General features: G+C 41.3%; 1 protein-coding gene across 4 annotated transcripts in view; it reads left to right on the forward strand.

Moving 5' to 3' along the window:
• ed (hemicentin protein echinoid) overlaps positions 1–20,509 on the forward strand; it is a 289,516-nt gene that overhangs the window by 232,266 nt on the left and 36,741 nt on the right. For all 4 annotated transcript variants that reach the window (XM_087359442.1, XM_087359443.1, XM_087359441.1 and 1 more), the window contains 2 exons: positions 16,236–16,683; positions 18,354–18,550. In XM_087359442.1, the coding sequence (XP_087215568.1) occupies positions 16,236–16,683; positions 18,354–18,550 (645 nt within the window). The remainder of the gene's footprint in view (positions 1–16,235; positions 16,684–18,353; positions 18,551–20,509) is intronic.

Raw genomic sequence — 20,509 nt, forward strand, 5'->3', positions numbered from 1 at the left:
TAGTTTTCTACGTTCTCCTGTTACTCCGCCCTCTTACGTCACACCCGTATAGAAACAATGGAAAATGTCCTTTTGTATATTTGAACCTTTGGGTTTCTATGCAGGAGACGAAAATACGAAAGATTCTGGATCGCCTGTACTAAGCATTCCATGAATTCAGTGTGCTTTCTTTATTGGAAATCTTTGACTGGGGTGGGGTTTTTTTTTTCTTCCTTTATTTGTATGGGGGCTGGTCGATTCACATTTCGGTATGACGATACCATTTCCAAATTTATCTAAATGGGGCATCTTTTCCATTAACTTCTTTTTCCGAGCATAAACCCCCTCCTTCGATATCTGACGAGATTGGATGGATTATTGTAATCCACGTCGTAACAAACTTTCCACACGCGTTCTTTGCAAATTCTGAACTCCGATTACTCGTGGATGAATCTATAAGACGTATCGTATCACGCACATGAACTACGTTGCGAGATATCCCAGGGATTGTAAAGACATAAGCGGATATCTTCGACGAAAGATTTATTTTTTTCGTATTTTCTTGCAAAACAGTCCATCGAATTGGATTCTAATCTACGTTCTGATGTTATCGCTGAAATACATCAACAAACATTCTAGGCTCTGTATCATTATCCGCTCGCACATTTGTTTGCTGGCCATAAAACCACTATCTCACCGACATGACATCCACAGTTTTTATCTTTTGTGTGAAGTTTATGAAGATCGCGTAAGCATTTTAAGAGGTAAAATTGGATACCTACAGAAATGTTACCGGTTCTCAGTTGTCGCTGTTAATACCAGAGACGATTAGTGAATTTGCGAGACGAAGTTGGCGACTTAGCGAATGAACAAACAAAGTTGCCTCGACAGCAAGGTTCAGTGGCGTGCGTCTGAATGACTGAGGCAAATCACGAAAATATCGCTGCTGAGAATTTAATCCATTACTGTCTCGGATGATAATCAAACGCTTTAGTGTTTGAGCGAGTCTGTTTTACGACCGCAGAGGGGCTGGGAAGATAATATTCAAGCGGAAGATGATCAGGCTGATGATAGAAGCAGCAAGGATGCTTGAAACTTGTAGCAGACTACACGGCGCATGGCCCAAGACAGCCGTCTTCAGAGTCACCCCAAATCCTGGTGAGTTCTAAGGGTTTCGGAAGTTAGTGGCTCAGGATTGTGGTCTAAAGATGAACAAGGTATGGAACCGTGAAGATGGCAACTGAAATGTATGCCGAATCGTCGGATTATTAGACACGAAAGTCAGCAACGATGACTGTCTTCTGGGTCGTTAGAAGTTTACTGACGTTTCAGAGGCCATTCTTGCCATCGTCATCAGGGCGATGTCCGTGAGAACCTCAAATCCTGCTAGAAAGTCGTCTTTCGCAGTCTTGAAATTCTGCCTTGAATAACTTGAGTATCCCTGCTTTTAAGTACGCATACCTTTTCTTTTCTGCACAGCTGCATGGGTACCTGTTCGTCGGATTTCTGTCTGAAGCCCTGTACAAAAGGTAACAGCTTCAGAAAGCTGTCCTTGATTTCTCTACGGTGGATAGGTTAAGGGACATCCCCTAACACCGGCGTTGAATGGCTGTGGGTTGGACTAGTAAATTGGTAGGAGGCTGTGGGCAGGCGTGGGTGGAATCTAGTGGTCGCGGTCTGCTTGTATCTGCACAGTGCCGGGGGGACATTGCTCTGCTCTCAGGTAAGTGCCTTCCGTCCTCCAGCACTGCCTACTACAGACCTCTTGCTGTGACGAACCTCTCACTATTTCACCCAGACGCGCGGGGAAGGTTTGAAGTAAAGGTGGCCGGAGCTTCACCCAGACGACGCGGCGCTACAACCCAGAAGACAGACGTCTTTGATCGTTCATAATTCTGGCGGGAATTGATAACGACGAGAAATCTTAGTACAGTCTCTGGCTTACCCTGATGACGGAGGCAGTATGTACACGGAAAAACACCCCTGAAGACATTTTCGGACCAAAATGTGTGTTCATTCCCGCTTTGTCTCATCTCATCATAGCCCTACGTAAACCAGGCATCATCTTTTTTACGCGAATTGCCAGGATGGAAAAGGATGGCTTCGAGGAGGACGGGGTGGCGTCGGCTTTGACCGCTGCCGTGTCTTCCCAGGACATGTACCGTCAGACTTAGACGGTCGTAAAATAGTCGAGAAAAGGTGTTCCAAGTTCCAACTGTAAATTACTTTGGGGGGGTGGGGGGGGCGGAGAAAGTTTCCATCAAAATGCCACGTATTTGACAATAGAAGCCGAGGGGTGAGGGGGGATAGCCTTCCCCCCCCCCCTCACGAATACCTTCCGATCTTGGAATTGTTCGTCGGGTGACATTCTCGTGAGAGCAGATTCCATGGTAGTATCTGGTGGCGATTGGGGACTGGACCTTTTAGCAGGGAAATATTGACATTAGAACCGATATAATATTATATTGGAGGTTGATTAATCGCTCCTGAGCAGTGACGTACCTACGACTGAATTTAGACTCTTTAAAGCTTAGTGGTAACTATACTTACCACCTTATTCAACAGTCCATAATTCTGCATTTGGTATTTACAGGTCTCGTATGATTCTGAGAATAAACAGCGATTATTCCCTTAAACAGCGTTAACTAATGTAATCCTTTTAACCGTGAAGCGTTGTGTTTACTTTGCGGTACGGACTGAGTGTTTAAATATTTGTTTAGTCGAGCTTTGGCTTGAAATTGGAAAATTAACACAAGAGGCCCTGATCAACTTCCCGTCTTTTCTCCTTCTAAATCCCTTGCCCTTACTAAACCTATTCGAACCAGAATGACGAGCGGGCAATGCCTGGGAAAGTTCAGACCCTTAATGAGTTGACGATGCTGCATCAACTGATTTGGTTTAATGTGGTTTTAGCTATTTAGATTTTGCTCAGTGCCTGGATGTTGATAGCCGTGAACTCTCGTATCACGTTGTGTCATTGGTCTCTGATTGCCAGTGTCATGCTTCGCGCACCCACGCACGTGTTATACCGGGTGTGACAGTGACGCTTGTACCTTGTCAAGTTTTGTGGTTCTTTTAAAGGGTAAAGCGAAGAATGAAACTGGCACCCGAGTATAAACACGACGTCATGAAGGCGTGTGGGGAACATGGAAGTTGAGCTCCATTCTTTCTCGATATTGGCAGTGTGTACTGAAACGTGCTACTGAACTTGATTTAGTGACTGGGTGTCAGTGTAGCTGTGGTTCGATCAGTAAACAGTCAATTTCATACAGCGATCGTCGCTTACAAATTAACATTGTGTCTATATCAGTGTTTGATCGAATGTACGTACATGTTTTATTTGCCCGCGGCGGGAACAAGGTGTATTTGTTACCGGCTCAGCATGGCAACTGGTTTCTGAGTGGAGGGAACTCCCCGACACATAACCATTATGGCGCTGAAGATTTTCTAGATATTATTTAAGAATTCAGACCGTACCGCGAAGAAAACACAACTCTTCACCATTACAAAGATCAACTGGTTAACGCTGTTTAAGAAACTAATCGCTGTTTATAACGAGGCTCACACATAATATTTAAGAATCCAGACCGTACCGCGAAGAAAACACAACTCTTCACCATTACAAAGATCAACTGGTTAACGCTGTTTAAGAAACTAATCGCTGTTTATAACGAGGCTCACACTGCGAACATAATATTTAAGAATTCAGACCGTACCGCGAAGAAAACACAACTCTTCACCATTACAAAGATCAACTGGTTAACGCTGTTTAAGAAACTAATAGCTGTTTATAACGAGGCTCACACTGCGAACATAATATTTAAGAATTCAGACCGTACCGCGAAGAAAACACAACTCTTCACCATTACAAAGATCAACTGGTTAACGCTGTTTAAGAAACTAATCGCTGTTTATAACGAGGCTCACACTGCGAACATAATATTTAAGAATTCAGTCCGTACCGCGAAGAAAACACAACTCTTCACCATTACGAAGATAGAAGTTTACCAGGTCTACTGCAGATCGTATAAAACAAATAATTAGACCCTAAAGTACATTAAATATAAATCAGGAGTTAGTTTACATTCCAACGTCCTCTGCTCTCATGTAGCAAAGCGCGGAGTAAAGTTTTGAACGTGCCTGGCGCTGAGGCGAGCAGAATCTCGAGGCAGGTGTTTCGAAGAAATGTATACCTCGCTCTGGCAGCCTTTCTAACTAAACTTTCGTGCCACTGAATGCATTTGCTACGAGAGAGAGAGAGAGAGAGAGAGAGAGAGGGAGGGAAACTGCCCTGACATTTGAATCTCGTCCATTCATTAACTTCTAACGTATTTCATGAACTAAGTTCGCCGATTTAATTAAGTTTTTGGAGATGAAATATTGTATATAACTGTTTCACAAACTATTACATCTGACGTAACATTAGTAAGACTTTATTCCATAGCGGATAGCTTCAGTGTTGGTAAATGTGGGCGAGAAATTTGTGTTGGCTTTTCTGAGAACAGATTTTACAACATATAGACAATATCCAAGTATCCTTGCATGAATTTCTTCTTCAAAATACAACATAGTTCGTCACAACCATTTTAGTCCTGTCTTTCAAAATTCACCCTTTCCATGCAGATTTTTTATTTGACGTGTTAGATCCCGTGAGGGTCACATGAATATAAATTTTAATACCACGACATCTATCTTTGTGCCACAGAACTGCGTCCTTTATTGGGGCTCAGTCTTCGTGCAGTAAAATAATGAAACGTTTTTAATAGTGTAGTTTCACAATCACAGGCAATCGATGTTACGAAATTATGTCTTGACAAAAATAGTTTTGGTGCTAGTATGTTAAGGAAACCTTATTATTCTCTAAGTATGTTTCCATAGTAACGTACAATTTATTTTATTTTTATACGAATAGTTTGTTTTAACACTCACTTCTGAAACCCCAAATAATCCCAGACCAGAATAACCTCTGTTTGAAAAGAGCATACCTCTTGAAAAAACTGTTTAAAAGGTCTTTTTTTTTAAATTCTGACATCGATAAGTCTTTGAATCTGCCGTGTAGGTAATTTAAATAAGATTTTTCACACCCGCTGTTATAATATCGGATGAATAGTTATGTGGGACTATTTCAGAATTTGATAGTTTCCTCCTCCTCCCCCCCCCCGCCCCCTAAGAATTACTAAAGTTACTGTAGTTTGTACCACGCAGACAAGTTTTATCGGAAAATGCGTTGTCAGAAATCAATCCGGGTTACCCCAGGCCTCCGCTACCAATTTTCAATTAACTATTCCCGCCTTTAGTTCAATTTAGACGGACGTCATTTGCATAAACGTGGGTTGGGAACAGAACCAACATTTCAAAGGCGTCGTTTCTCTCATGAAGCTTCGCCTAATTAGTTGCTGAGTTAGCTGGCTTGTTAGGCAGATAACTAATTTGTTTGTTTGTTACTTAGCTATCTTAATTGAGTTAATTTTAGCTCTGATTTCTCTGTCTTGGCTCATCGCTATTATTTCGGTGTTCATCCATATGAACCATTCTCTCCCAAGTTAAGAAGAATAGGATATCTTTAAACCATTAAACTGCATCACACAAGGTAGCTTTGTCTACAGTTTAACACATCTTAAATTTTCACGTATTGTTCATTGCTTAAGTTCCTGTTTTAAGTCACTGTTAGAATCCTATTCTTCTCCTCTTCAGATGTTTTTCAAGATAATATTAAAAAAGATGCCTTAGGGAACTAATGTTTGGGATGGATTGGATTTATCTGGCTCAAGATAGGGAGCGATGGCTGGCTTTTGTGAACACGGCAATGAACTTTCTTGTTCCATAAAAGACGCGGAACGTTCTGGTTAGGTGAATGTGGTAGTAGGTAGATACGGCAGCTGACGAGTTGACTGGTGTCTTAGTTATTTTGTTAGTCAGTTAAGAAATTTTTCATATGTCCTGTCCGTCTAGCGATTGTCTGATTGGCGTGATATTATCTGATACATTTCCACTGTCACAGTGTTAATGTTTATGGTGATCGTTACGAAATAAGCCGTGTATGTCATCGGTTCATGTGGCATTGGTGATTGATAATTGTTTCGCGTGTTACAGTCGCAGTGTACATAAAACACAAACTCTGTTAATAATTACAGATAGACTTTTCCGGAGAATATTTATGTATGGGGAAAATAAGAGATTAGAAACTACGATATTACAGAAAAGTGGGTGGTAATGATTTCACGATTGCTCTATTCTGCGACGCTCATGTAATGTAATGACGAATTGGAGCGCGTTTGTGAGTTCTGAGCGCGTAGGTCTCGTTGTTCTTGTCCGGTTTTAACCAAAAATTTAGAATATGTCTAAAAAAAATTTAGTACGACACTCTGTATAAACTTTTTTCGTGAAAATCCTTTCTAAAGTTGTTAGATGTGGACGAACAGATGTGACGAAGATTAATAAACGAATTTGTGCAACTCTTAAAATGATCACGCCCGAAAATGTAAGAAGATCTGAAACCGGGGGGGGGAGGGGCCTTCCACTTTCACAAACGTGAGTGGGATTCGAACAGGTGACGTCTTCAGACGGTAGACTGGGGGGGGGGGGGGCTTTCAAACACGTCGTTCGGATAGGTCAGTGAGAGTATCTGTTTCTTTATGGTATTTTCAGTTGTCATGTTATGATCCATATATCAGACATGACTTCTTTTGAAATAACCACCCGTGGACCGAAAGCTTCTTATCAAAAAATTCTTTTGTAATGCCCAGTCCAGAAACTGCGTCTCTGGAGAATGGAGTCTCCAGAGCAGATCTTGAGCTTCTGAAAAAGAGACGACACGAAGGTGAAGACTTAGCTCGGTTCTTTGACCCCTTGACAAAACAAGATGGCGGTAATACAACTGACGCCAGCACCACCTAGTGACTGACCTCTTTAAACACACGCGACTTGAAGGCCGTCACCTTTTTCCCTTCTCGTTTTATTTCTTACGTAAAGAAATTTTAGTTGGCATGGTTGCCAAACCTGTCGAATGTTCTTTACTCTAGAATCTGACGAGTGTTACTTGGCGGAAACAGCTTCGCTATTCCAGAAGTACGTAACTGATACTCGTACATGAGGAGCGGGGTAAGGATTCGTTGGGAAACGGTGTGATTTGTTGTAGTTATTGTGGCAGGTGGTTGATTGACCTAGGTACATTTGGCAACGCTAGGCTGTTTCCTTTTTTATTTCTATCTACTTTACTGTGATCACAGCTTGCAACTGGCTAGCTGGTCGGCTTTGGGCCCCGAGGACATGGGGGGATACTGAGAAAAAGAGACAGTCGGACCGTTACCAGCTCCTTCGTCTTCAAAGTGACAGCCCCTCTCTCCCCTCCAGAGCCCCCTGTTACTGGTGAACAATAGCATTGGTTCATAAATAACAATAAGTTAGAGACGGACCTCGTTTCAGAAGTGTCCAAGTCTCTGATTTTAACTAATAAAAAGGTCTAGAAAAGCGACTACTGTTTTCGTGGGTCGTGATTACCATTTGCATCAGAGAGCACATTTAAATTTTCTTTTGACAGATTCTTTTATATAAGTTTAAAACTCTCAGTCCAAATAAATATTTCAGGACAGTAGTGGTGTTTCCCCCCCCTGCTTTGTCGTACATAACCTCACGTGAACTCCGTAACCTCAGTACCTGATACAGTGTCATTATATAACTTAAATCATTGTCAAAGGCGGTCAGTGGCATTGGAATTATCGCTATACTTGGTACCAGTTTTCGAAACAAGATGGCTTCCACACCTCTCCGACTTGATTAAACTCGAGACGCTGCCGATGGAGTGGGACACGGTTATAATGAAACACGCGAAGCGGGGTCGGGTGTCACGAAACAAGTTTCGGGATATTGTTTCATAGCCGGGAGAAGGAAGAACACGCTGGCACACAGGCTTGTAGGTGGGTGAGTGTATGGCCTAATGGATAATGAATAATGAGGTTCACTAGCAGAATGTCCGCTGCTGTGAAATTCGACGAATGCTTGTATATCTTACAGTTATTAATGTCCAAAAACCTACCATAAACCTCATCACTCGATACGTATCCCTGAAACTAGCATCTACATCTAGACTTGAACTCAGGATTCCAGTAATATCCCCGCCGATACAACTCTATACCGAATGTCGTGGTCGAGTTGGCACTCCTGCTTCGTGTTAGGAAAGTCCCGGGTTTAAATCTCGGCTCAGAGACCGGCTATTCGTGGTTGTCCTTATTCCTTCCAGGTAAATGCCGTCATCCTCTCAGTAGACGCTACATAGTCCGTTCTTCCATGTTGCTTAGTTTCCGAGATATGAGAAATTCCCTCACTGGTACTCGAGCTAAGGACATTTTTCTGGAGTTTTGACCTCTCTAAAATCTCATGGAATACGCAAATATCTTTTTTTTTCATGTCGATGTATCCACTCCCGAGCTACAAGTGAGAACACACACGCGTACACATCAGCAGCTGTCAAATTCCGGCACTAATATCAATTTCTTCATAATGCATTTGATTTGACATGCGCACACGGATTTGCTTCAAAATCCGTGAATACCTGCTACCACCTGCCGGTTTATCATCAAAACACCCTCCAGGGTTCCAACTCCTTGAATTAACAGCCGTCAGGCTCTGTATAGGGTCTCTTCGTTTACAGATGGCTTTGTGTACAGGTTAATAGTTTGCAGATGTCCACAGATCCATTTGCGTTCCCGTACATTTTGCATGTAACTAGTTCAGATAGCTCAACTACGTCGAGTGGTCATGGACTGTCCAAACGCTGTTCATTTACCGGTAACCGTGGGGGGTTCTCCACTTCGCCACCGTGGCCAGACCTTCGCTGGAGTTTACCCAGTCTCCTATCTGATACAAGCTGCCGATAATTTCCATTTAACGCAGATGGAGCTTTACCTAGACGCCTCTATATACCTCCGTGCCCTTATATGTATGTAACTTTCCCTACGTTGAAATACATCCCTTAAACGAGGGAATTGACATCCCATAACCCATATTCTGTGTCATCACGATACACTTTAATATTATCCTTTACATGTTGTCGCTTTGTGAAAGGTTGCCTTGCAAAATGTGTGCACTTTTAGATGTATCGGATTCGAAATTTATGTATTTCCGGATTGGTTTTATTCGTTGACTTCCTAACCGTGGTCATATCTTCACAGAAAGAATTTGACCGTCTTTGATTCTGAGCAATTTATTAAGAATTATACACATAATTTTTATTGTTGTGAGTTAATTATGTTGAGTTAAATTGTGTGCAATTTAAAATAATAAATGTAACTAACCCCACCAAATGGATTGAAACCTCGAACAATTATAGATAATTCCACATAGTTTAGGTCTTGAGAAGCTGATAATTATTGAGTTGGAATATTGTATTATTAATTAAAATTGTATTCTTGAAAACTGCATGAAAATACAGTCTTGGTGATTTGTTAAAAATTCCTTGTTTTGATGTGAGAACGTGGTGATATTTTTATACCTCGGAAGAACACGGCTGTGGAACATTTGGCCACAATGTTTTCTCAAGTTAAACAACACTGCTTCTAGTTATGTCATTTTTTTTCCCCCGTTCTCCACTTTACAGTCGTCATAATTCTCATAATTGTTCCTGTAAATGTTGTAGGAAGCTGGCGCATGCGTAGTGTTCACACAAAGGTTACTGTCCTCTGAACGAGGTTCGTGTGCCGTACCAGCGTTCATGTCTCCGCAGTAAATGCCAGTGTTAACACAGCATCAAACGTGATTTGCACTTCACATGAATCTAGTGGTTGCTCGCGTCTGTTGCAGTCCGTGCTAGCGGATTTGCAGGAAACCTGACGCCATTTCTTGTGCCGCTCCTTCTGGTTGAGTAGTTTCAAACACGTGGTCCGCAGGCCACACCACCTCCCACCCAATGCAACGTCATCTGTTTTAATTCCTGGCTCGTGTTAATTGTCCTCATTTTCTAAATGTTGCATATTGAGCTTCGTACTCTTTGGCGTATAGGATGATGAGATGGGCTGGGAATGTAGAATATGATGAGGTAGAAAGTGAAGACTATTTGTGTTGAAGGAAGGAGACCACTTGAAAAATAGGAAGGCAATATTAAAATGGATCTTAGGGAAGTAGTTTTGGAGGGCGTCGTTTTGGGTTAATCAAGCTCAGGATAAGGACGAGTTTCGGACTGTTTTGAAGGCGGTAATGGACATTTCTGTTCCGTAAAAGCAAGTATCAACTTCATGTGGAGACTTCTGCTGTGTACAGTTACAAATCTTTCTTGGTACTTTATTAGATAAGATAAATCAGGAAGGCACGAAAGGTAAGGTGATGCAGAGAGATGAACAGAAGACACGTGGACTTTGCTTCTGTAGCTGAGATAAAAAAAGTTGTAGTTTGTGTGTGTGTGTCAGCGCGCACGGTACCTCGAGCTATGACGACAAGGAAGTGGCGAAAACTTCATTTGTACTGCGTATTAGATTTAGTTTGCTTTCGCTAGAGTGCTAACAAACACACAAACAAACCATAAGTTAGGAGTAAGTGGTAAGCAGGTCACAACACTTGATTACCAGATGGCTCGCGGTTCTAACAGGATACGAGAATGTCTGCGACGTTGACTTTCATAACAGCTACACAAGTCAACAACGTTTTGTTAACGTGATTATGAAGTAAGTTCTTTACATTGTTTATGCCATGTGAATTTTAAGTCTGGGCGTAAAGATTGTTACGCGACGTTTAATCTCATCGAAGTTATCTCAGCTTTTCAAGTAGCGTGATAGATTTTACTCAAGTCCATAAATTTTTTAGTAAAATCTGTGCGTGTTACAAATTTTTTTTATCGTCATTTCCATGACCTTCGTCCCAGATTTAACAAAAAAAAAACCCAGCTTATTTCATCCGTGTTATAGGAAGAACGTAAAGTGTTGTTCAGTGTTTTCTGACAAAATACGGTCGCCGCTCCAAGAATGAAAATGGGGATATTTGCGAGGAGATTTCCCTGCTCCGTTCATGTACCAGCGAGTTTAGAACCCAGTTCCGTTTTGACTTCAGACTCACAAAGAAGATTGTGAGCAGTTTTGACCGTCTTTTAAGCTAGCATCCGTTGTTCCTGACTTCCGAATAGGAATTTACCGGACCCCTGCACCTTAATGGAATCTTAATGGCAGCAGGGAATCGTGAGCTTGTTTATTTTCGTTACGCGGGCCACTGACTCCCGATTATCAACTATTTGTGTTGCCTAGCTACCGGAACAATAGAACGTCGGCCAGCATCACGGTCCAGCGACTCCGCCAAGCGGGCGTGGGGTGGGCGAACGCGTTGTTATCGTCGGATTTTCTGGAAGTCTGTTGATCGAGAATCTCATTGGATTTTACTGCGGAAGTCGCTTATTTGACTGTAAAGCGTTTCAAATTAGTCCATTTTACCCTCTCACGGTGACAACTCTCAATTTAGAGTGCGCCGCGTCTCTTCAGTGGAACTGGAACTGATAATTCTGACACCCAGCAGGGTTTTTTTTAATTCGGGAAGTTCCGGGCTGTAATTTCGTCGTGGTTACATGCACCCCAGGTCTATTCTCTTTATTCTCTCCAGCCAAATGACCAGATAGTGCCTTCAAATACGCCACACTGCCTCCTTCCACATCCTTGCCTATTCACTAATCACATTCCCATTTTTAGTGATAAAACGCTGTCGTTAATTAAGAACTTCTAAATATTAATGGCTTTTGGCCATATTTTATGCTACGAGGACTCTGTTAGGAGCTGAAGATTTTTCTATTTTACTCTAGTCACATCTGAGTGTGCAGGTAGAATGGTTACAGAAATAGAGAGAGAGAAGAGAGAAAGTGGGGGGGGGGGAGTAGCGATAGGCACTACTGTTATAAATGGGGGGGGGGGTATAAAGTTGGTTGTGGGCTACGAAGGTTCCCAGGCAGCGCCCGCTCGTCCTTCTGGTATGAATAAGTTTAGTGAGGACAAGGGATTTAGGAGGCAGGATGGGGTAAGAAATAGGGAAGGGGGGGGAGTTGATTCGGGTCTTTGCGTTAATTTTGAATTTGAATGGTTACATCTGATCTAAATAATATTTAAGAATTGAGACCGTACCGAAAAGAAAACACCACACTTAACCATTACGAAGATCAGTTGGTTAACTCTGTTTAAGGAGATAATCGCTGTTTACAGTGAGAATTACACGAAACCAACAAATACAAAATGCAGAGTTCTTGTTACAGCGGGTGGTACATATAGTTACCACTGGACTTCAAGGATCATTGTACTTTTTTTAAAAAAATATCGAACACTACGGCAACCGTATAATATTTGCGCGTAACTTTTATTTTTACAACGGTAACTGATGTATATGCAATCTTGTGAGACAGTTCCAAGTCTGTAGAGGTTGAGAACGCCCTCGGCTCACTGTGAAGTAGGCTGTCAGTTTGTCGTAATCGATGTCACCATGACAGGAGTGCAAACTGTGGAACCGCGGGCTGGGAGTCCCTTCTGGACACAGCCGAATATTTTTTTTGTGTGTCTAGAAACACCGCTCGTGGGCGGCAGGACATCATCAGGACGAGGTCCTCATCAGAGTCCTTGTTTTTTTTCCCCCGTATCGATGCTCGTTGGACCGGATCTGACGGTGACCAAGTGAAGTCACTCGCTTGAAACGTATTTTTTTAAAGATCTCATTCCAATTTTTTCGTATTCCCGTATGTAAAAATCCCTTCGTGCAGTTTTATCCGTGTCCCCCCCCCCCCCTCTCTCTGCTTTCCATCGCCTGTGGTTTGGTTGCTAGGTTACTGTTAGTGGCTTTGTGAAAAATTTATTAGCAAATATTTAATTAATTAATTGATTATTTTCTGGTGTCGTGGCTGTAAACAGAAATATGGATTTGTGGATTGCCACAATAAGCGACTGATATTATTTATTAAAGTGAATTTTATTTTTACAAAAAATTATGAAGGCGAACAGACTTCTTTCGTTTGAAGTTTCTTATAATCCAGGACAGGTCGACAAATGCTACGCGTCTCTGGTTAATGATTTGTTGTTACCCCTGAAAACAATATGAACGCAGACCCGCACATCTGCGATGCAACATAAGTTGCCGCAGTACCAGCGCGACGTTGTACCTCCTCCACATCGAAAGAGGACTTCTTGTTCATCTTGAACGCAGTTCAAGAAGCTCCCCGTCTCTTGACATCGCAGTCGCTCGAGCGTTTTAACAACCGGTGACGTCATCCACGGAACAAAAAGAAATCTGAATGCACACGTCGGTAGATGACTCTTACAGCTAGGGAATGCTGCCAACTTTTGGTACTGAAAAATCCGCTAATTTTTTTTTTTAAAATTTTTGTTTTTGTTGCTAAGGGCCCATTCTCGTTTCGCTCCGCTGCTACTATAATTTTTAATGTATTTACGTTCTAAGGTAACGGACTTGTGGTATTTTGTCTCTACAAATGTTTATTCCTGTTGATGGGTTTTACATGAAACTTGGTTTGGGCATTATATCACTAGAGGTCACCTCTCGAGTTCATTTTTGTAGCGTAATTTCCTTCCGTCGTCAAAAGTACACCTGTGTTTACTGTTTTAAACCACTTGACCGTTTTTCATTAAATTTGGTATGAATGTTATGACATTTTGACGCTACCAGAACGTGTCTGATAAATTTTTTTAGCATGATCAGGGAAATTATGACACTCGAATATGCAACTTAATTTTGTAACTATTGAAGTATTTGAAACAAATATGTCAGCGTGGGATCGCCTTAGAAATTTTTGTCGCAACACGAGCTAAACGCTGATGAAATTGACCATAACACGTCTTGTAGCCTTATCTCACTGGTGCAGATGAGTCACATACATTTTCATCTTCTTCTCTGCAGATTGAGTAACAAGAGGATTCCCCCCACGTTCCCTCGTTACGAATGTGATAGCAAGCTTCCTCCTGTTTTATCACACGTTCATTTGAAGCCCGTCTTCAATACTGTTTTCCTCAGGCACGCTCATTACTTATTACTTTTATTTCCATTCGATATCGCATATCTTCTATTATATCCTCTCGTCTTTTTATTTAAATATCCACAAATTCATCTTTTCCTGCGTTTTATTTCAAATATTACCGAACTTATTTCCGTAAAATGGCATTGTGGTATACGCGGAATTTTTGAACGAAGTTGGCTACCCTCGTCCAGGTAAAAGAGTCCGACGTGATTTGTTTCACGGCTGCGCTATCAAGAAAGCCCACAGTCTAAACCCCCCGCCCCCCCCGACTTTAAATGAAGTTCCGGCTTTATCGATTCTTCTCAAATACGGTTTGCCGTACTAGATATCGGAGCACGACACAAAATAATATGTCAGTCCAATGCACCCCCCCCCCCCCCCACCACCACGCGAGCGAAAGTAGATTTGTATCTCGTAAAAATGAAATTCGATTCTGTACCGGTTCCGGAGTCTCGATTTTGCGATGGGAAATGCACGAGGTCCAAATTGGACAGTGGATTACGCCCTTCTGATGTTGGTTTACGTAAAGCTGGACAGAGAATTGCAATGGACGGGCTTCGGTAGCAAATTCGTAGAAAAGAGTTTGGGTAACGTTCCATTGGGACTAATTCCTGTTCGGTCTTTGTGCGTACTCATCACACAGGCTGGACAATTGTTTTCGTTAATGTACCACAGACCAGGGCTGAACGTTGTGATGCTTGTGGCAGAGACTACAACACAGTTTCCAAACCCTTTTTTTGCTGGTGGTATAAAATCCTTCTGAATTAACATTTTTGTATATGTAAGAATATCTTAGTATAAAGATTTAATTTATTTGTGTTCTCATTTATATCCTAAAAATTTTACGTTAATTATCAAAGACACGGGCGTAGAATTTGATTCCAGATAAAAGAAAGCAAGTTTGGACATACTCTCGCATATGTTTCTCACTGTAAACAGCGATTATTTTCTTAAACAGCGTTAACCAGTTGATCTTTGTAATGGTGAAGAGTTGTGTTTTCTTCGCGGTACGGACTGAATGTTTAAATATTATGTACGCAGCGCGTGTCTCATTATAAACAGCGATTATTTCCTTAAACAGCGTTTAGTCAGCTGATTTTTGTAATGGTGAATTATGGTGTTTACTTTGCGGTACGTGCTGGATTCTTAAATACGTAATATTTAGACCAGCTTTTACTTCAAATGGTAAATCGACTGAATAATTTCCTTGCTACTGGATACATAATCTTGTCTAAAAGTTTCTCAAGGAATAAATTTATCGCTTTTTTAAAACTCGAGGAATCGGGTAAAAGCAGAATATCTTTAATTTCTTCTCCCGTCTGTTGGGAACGTCCTGTGTGGGTGCCAGTGATACTTTACTCAAAGATTAAACATCATCTAACCTGCAGTATAAAATCTCGGCACGTGTTTCCTCAACTTTTTGGCTGCACCGAGTGGTTGTTTCACAGTGATTACTCAAGCAGAAAGGATTTATTAGCTGATATCCTATTAATCGGAAGTAGTTAAGATCTTTTCATGGTCTTCGCCATCATAAATCTGCTCTTTTACGGTATAACAAACAACCCATCACGTCTGAAAGAAATATCTTGCAAGCATTTGTTTCTGTTCTCAAATGGCAGTCCTGTTTTTGATGTATGCAATTTTTAGGCGTATTAAATATTTACGGAATATTTATCAGCGCGTACGAGATTCGCAAGGCGAATTTTTTTTTTAAAAAAAAATATATTACGTCCATTTTGAAACTATATGCTCGAAACTGTATTTTTATAATCGTCAGCTCATTGCAAAATAGGTTTTCCATTAATCACACTCGTGTTTACATCCGCTGCACACAAATCATTAGTGACATCATCGCTGGGGTAACAATCAGTGTTGATGACGAGAAATGTTTCGAACTGAGTTCCAGCATCCGTCGAGAGATGGTGTTCCATTGCGTATAGTAGCCGATGGAGTGGTTCGAACTTCCTGACAAGTTCGTAATTAATTAAAAGTTTTAAAATTAATTCTCCCGCGTATCATTAATTTCGTAACCTGACTGCTCTACTTTTGCAACGGACTAGAAGCGATTTGCAGACTTAACCCGAAGAATGTTTTAAATTATTCAAGTTAAGCGTGTCTGCATGTTTCAGCACGTAATATCGTCTGATTACAGGCTTCTAAGAATGGACTGTCCAGTGTCAGTCTGTTGAGAATTCGTTCATATTTCCAGAAGTAAGAGATGTGCATTGCAAATGTTTTGTGTTACTAATGGGGATCTGTGCCTTGTTTGTTACAGCTGGATCTGTGATGACGGAAGAGGTTAAGGACACACGTGAAGGCGAAGACGTGTCCTTGGAGTGTAGGTTCGCGCCTCACTTGGTGAGCGGTGGACAAGAGAACACGACGTTCTATTGGTCGCGAACCAACAAACAGAACAAAGACAGTGTCGCCATCCACCAGACGCCGCTGGATCCCAACTACAAAGTGGACTTCAGGCCAGACCAGGGCCGGTACGACCTCAGGATCACGAACGCCAGCTATGACAGGGACAACGGGAAATTCGAGTGTCGCGTCAAGGCCTCTGGTAGTGGTCGTAACATACATTTCCAGGCCTTCGCCCTGACAGTGCTCACACCTCCAAGTCCTCCACACATTTCACCGGGAGTCAACCCCACGCTCACGGAAGGGAAGACCGTGGAACTCACATGTTCGAGCACCGGAGGAAGCCCCGATCCTGTTATAAAGTAAGGACCCCCAAAGACACTGTAACTGCTACACACGGATATATCCGTTAGGCGTCAACTATTTCACAAATTCATGTAAAAGTTAGGTCTTTCAACGCTTTCACGTGTCACTATGCTTCACGCAGACATGCCTTCTGTTTGTTAAGTTATGTAACTTGAAATTACGTACGAAATACGCCTACAAATTTGGCGACGCACTGAAACTTTCAGGCTGCATTCGGTAAATCTGGCGTAGTCTGAATCTGTGCTTAAGTATAAGTTCCCCCCCCCATTATTTTAATAATAATAATAATAATAATAGCTAAAAAGAGGAACGCTAAGAGATGTAGACCCGAACTAATGAAAACGGAAAACAAAATTCTGAGGCAATTGTGATTTTATCCTCTGACCATGTACGCACGAGCCAGCTTACACTAGCTTGTTGGACCATAAACTTACATTACCTAAATGTGCCATTAGCAACACAACATGTGTATGCCTGCTAAGTCCGTATTATGAAGTAATCTTTATGTATTTTTCTCAGAACTCTGTTCTTTTCCCACTCAGTGTACAGTGGGAAAATTAGAACATTCTTTAACTCCCTTCCCACACATTTTAGGTCTTGTAGGTTGATTTTGTTGGAGTCGAATTAGTTACGATAGATGTGGAGTTGAAATTATGGAAGTTTCTATTTAAAGCAATGCATCATAAACTGCTCTGTCAAACTTGATCAAATAGTCGTGAGGGATATTTTTAGGTATGCTGTTGGCAACGCTGATCGTCAAGATAATGTCGCGGAAGATGGATCAGAAACTGGTTCTTGTCAAAATATTTTATCGCGGTGTTTATCAAACGCATTTCCCGTTTCCTTAAAACTTTCCAACAAGTTCCGTAAACTTTATCTCTTGTTGGCGAAACTCAGACGAAGATTTTGATTGCGCGTAAACGCACGCTGACAAATAAACATGGCTTCAGGATCGAACGAAGTTTTCAGTACAATGGAGACGATACCAAGAATCCATCGTAAATACATTCGACGTTTATCACAGCAAATACAGGAATGAAATAGAACTGCGATAAAAGAAATCTGTTGTGACTATTTATCATTGTTTCTGTACACAATTCGGCTGACTTAACCTTTAAAAATAACTGCATTTCGTGTTAGTGTTTTGTACGATTCTCACGCTAAACAAAGATTATTACCTTAAACAGCGTTAACCAGTTGATCTTTGTAATGGTGAAGTGTGGTGTTTTCTTCGCGGTACGAGCTCTCTGTTTAAATATTATGTACGTAGCGCGTGTCTCGTTATAAACAGCGATTATTTCCTTAAACAGCGTTAACGATTTCATCTTTGTAATGGTGGAGAGCTGTGTTTTCTTCGCGGTACGGACTCTCTGTTTAAATATTATGTACGTAGCGCGTGTCTCATTATAAACAGCGATTATTTCCTTAAACAGCGTTAACGATTTGATCTTTGTAATGGTGAAGAGTTGTGTTTTCTTCGCGGTACGGACTCTCTTTTTAAATATTATGTACGCAATGCGTGTCTCATTATAAACAGCGGTTATTTCCTTAAACAGCGTTAACCAGTTGATCCGTGTAATGGTGAAGGGTGGTGTTTTCTTCGCGGTACGGGCCGAATTCTTAAAATAATATTTAGACGAGCTTCGGCTTTTCCTCTGTTCTGCAGGTGGTACAAAGAGGGCAGCACGTACCCGCTGGAGGCAGAGACTCGATCCGGTGACTCCCGGGATTCCGTCACGACGGCGGTGTTGACGCTGACGCCCGTCCGAGGTGACGACGGCGCAGAATACCGGTGCGTCGTGTGGAACCGCGCCATGCCCGAAGGAAGCAAGCTGGACGCCAAAGTGACGCTCAGCGTGAATTGTGAGTGAACTTTGTTACTGGTGTATGTCGTTCTCTGTGTGTGGACGCGGCTTCCGAAAAATTGTGATTTGATTCATGATTTAGACGATGGATAAAGTCAAAACAGTTCATATTAATTTGAAAGTTTTCCAATTGCAGTCCCGCGGTAAAAATACGTAATTGTAGACGGCTGAGCGATGGGACATTTAGTTTAGAAATTCTAAAGAAGGCGACCAGATATTAAAAGGAATGAATAGTTTTAGAAATACCGTCTGTCCTTGATGAGGTCAGCTGCTCAGCCAACTTTGGTAGCCATAAATAATTTCCCACGATGGGAAATTCATACCGAGAAGGGTGGAACATTGAAATTTAGTAGTAATGCTGACCACCAGGCGGTGTCGGGATCTCTGCCAAGAGATTTCTAAATAATTTAACTTGAATTTATTCTACTTTGACGTTATTCGCCACTGAAATCCGCGTCGTATTTTATCGGATGACTGTTCCGAACGTCGTTTTACTAATTCTGAGCGATAAATGGCGCGCGAATATGTATAATGGATTTCGATGAACTCCGAAGGCACTGAGAGGTCATGGATCCACACCATTAGTGATTGGTCGGATACCTGTGTTCAGCGGACCGCACGTGGTTCGCGAGTTTGGTCCGCACTGATGATGGAGGCAGCAAGGACATGTGAAATGTTTGGTAAACTGAAAATTATTCTTGAGAAAGTTAGTTAGATGGAACAGATTAAATTATAAATTTGTACCAACACTTGTAACTGGGCTGCAGTAATTTTCGTATTATTTACTGTGGCCAGCGCTTTTGAAAAGTTGTACACCCCTGACTAAGATTATTAAGCGGTAGCAGCGAAATCAGTGTCAAAGCATCGGAAATTATCAACGTAGAATGTAGACTATTTACTTAAGTATGTCTTACAGTCGAAATGAATTAAGTCAGCGTCTGTTTTTACCTTGTGTAAATATTTTCGTAAATGTTTGGAACTGACGCGTGTCCAATTCCTACAAAGGAACGATGATTTATATATGTGTCGGAAGAGGGCAGTTCAATCGACCAGTTATGTCACATTTAAAAAAAAACAATAATTTCCCCGAAGGCCTTTAAATCGATAAACGATTTTCGATTATTCATGTTCTTGTCATCTATCGATTTCATCTTGTGTCAGTTGGCAGTCCGGTTTTAGTTTGAGGATTTTGCGTGATGGCAGCACCAAGTCAGGTGTAATATTTTACGTATTATCAAGCTTGTCTAAGACTGTTTAAGTTGATGTTTTTAAAGACCGAGATGAGTTCCATGCTGAAGGCGAATCGACTGATCATTGTTATTCACGTATTTAAGGTAAATCGTATTGGGTGTTCACATGTTTTGCCATGAACTCGTACGAAAAATATTGGGAGTCTTGATTGTTGAAGCAAACATTTACAAAACTTCATACAATTCACGAACAGAAACAAATCTTCAATTGTTGTGATGATGACGTGTGGAATCCGTACTTTATTCCAGTCATACTTTGTTTTTGTCTTATTATCTACAGTTAATAGTAAATTAACTTTTATTTAACAAAATATTTTTTAATGAATGTGCCTTAAAACTATAATAAAATGGTCTGTTTTTAATTTCTGATGAATATAGCGTCGTTAAATAAAGAAACAAACACGCAAACTGGTCTTGTCAATAACTAGGCGTCAGTGGTTGCTTTCAGTAGTGTCACCACAGAACCAGTTGGATGGGCGTGGTTTCTAGGTGACTCCAAAGGTCATTTTAGATGCAGCCATATTTTTTTTTCTCCTCGGGCTTTATCGTAACTTTTTCACGTCATCGCCTTTTTATTCCATAACAAAATTTCATGAGTTATAAAAATAGTCATCGATGTTTGAGTAGTACTTTAGAGGAACCGAAAAATATTTTTCGCGTATTTCTGGAGGCCTCGCCACGTCATTTCACTGAACATGTGTCGCGTC

Source organism: Zootermopsis nevadensis, unplaced genomic scaffold (assembly GCF_977971745.1).
Source record: "Zootermopsis nevadensis isolate Lab colony 2312 unplaced genomic scaffold, Znev_1.0 Znev_ptg000031l, whole genome shotgun sequence".
NCBI classification, from domain to species: Eukaryota; Metazoa; Arthropoda; class Insecta; order Blattodea; family Termopsidae; genus Zootermopsis; species Zootermopsis nevadensis.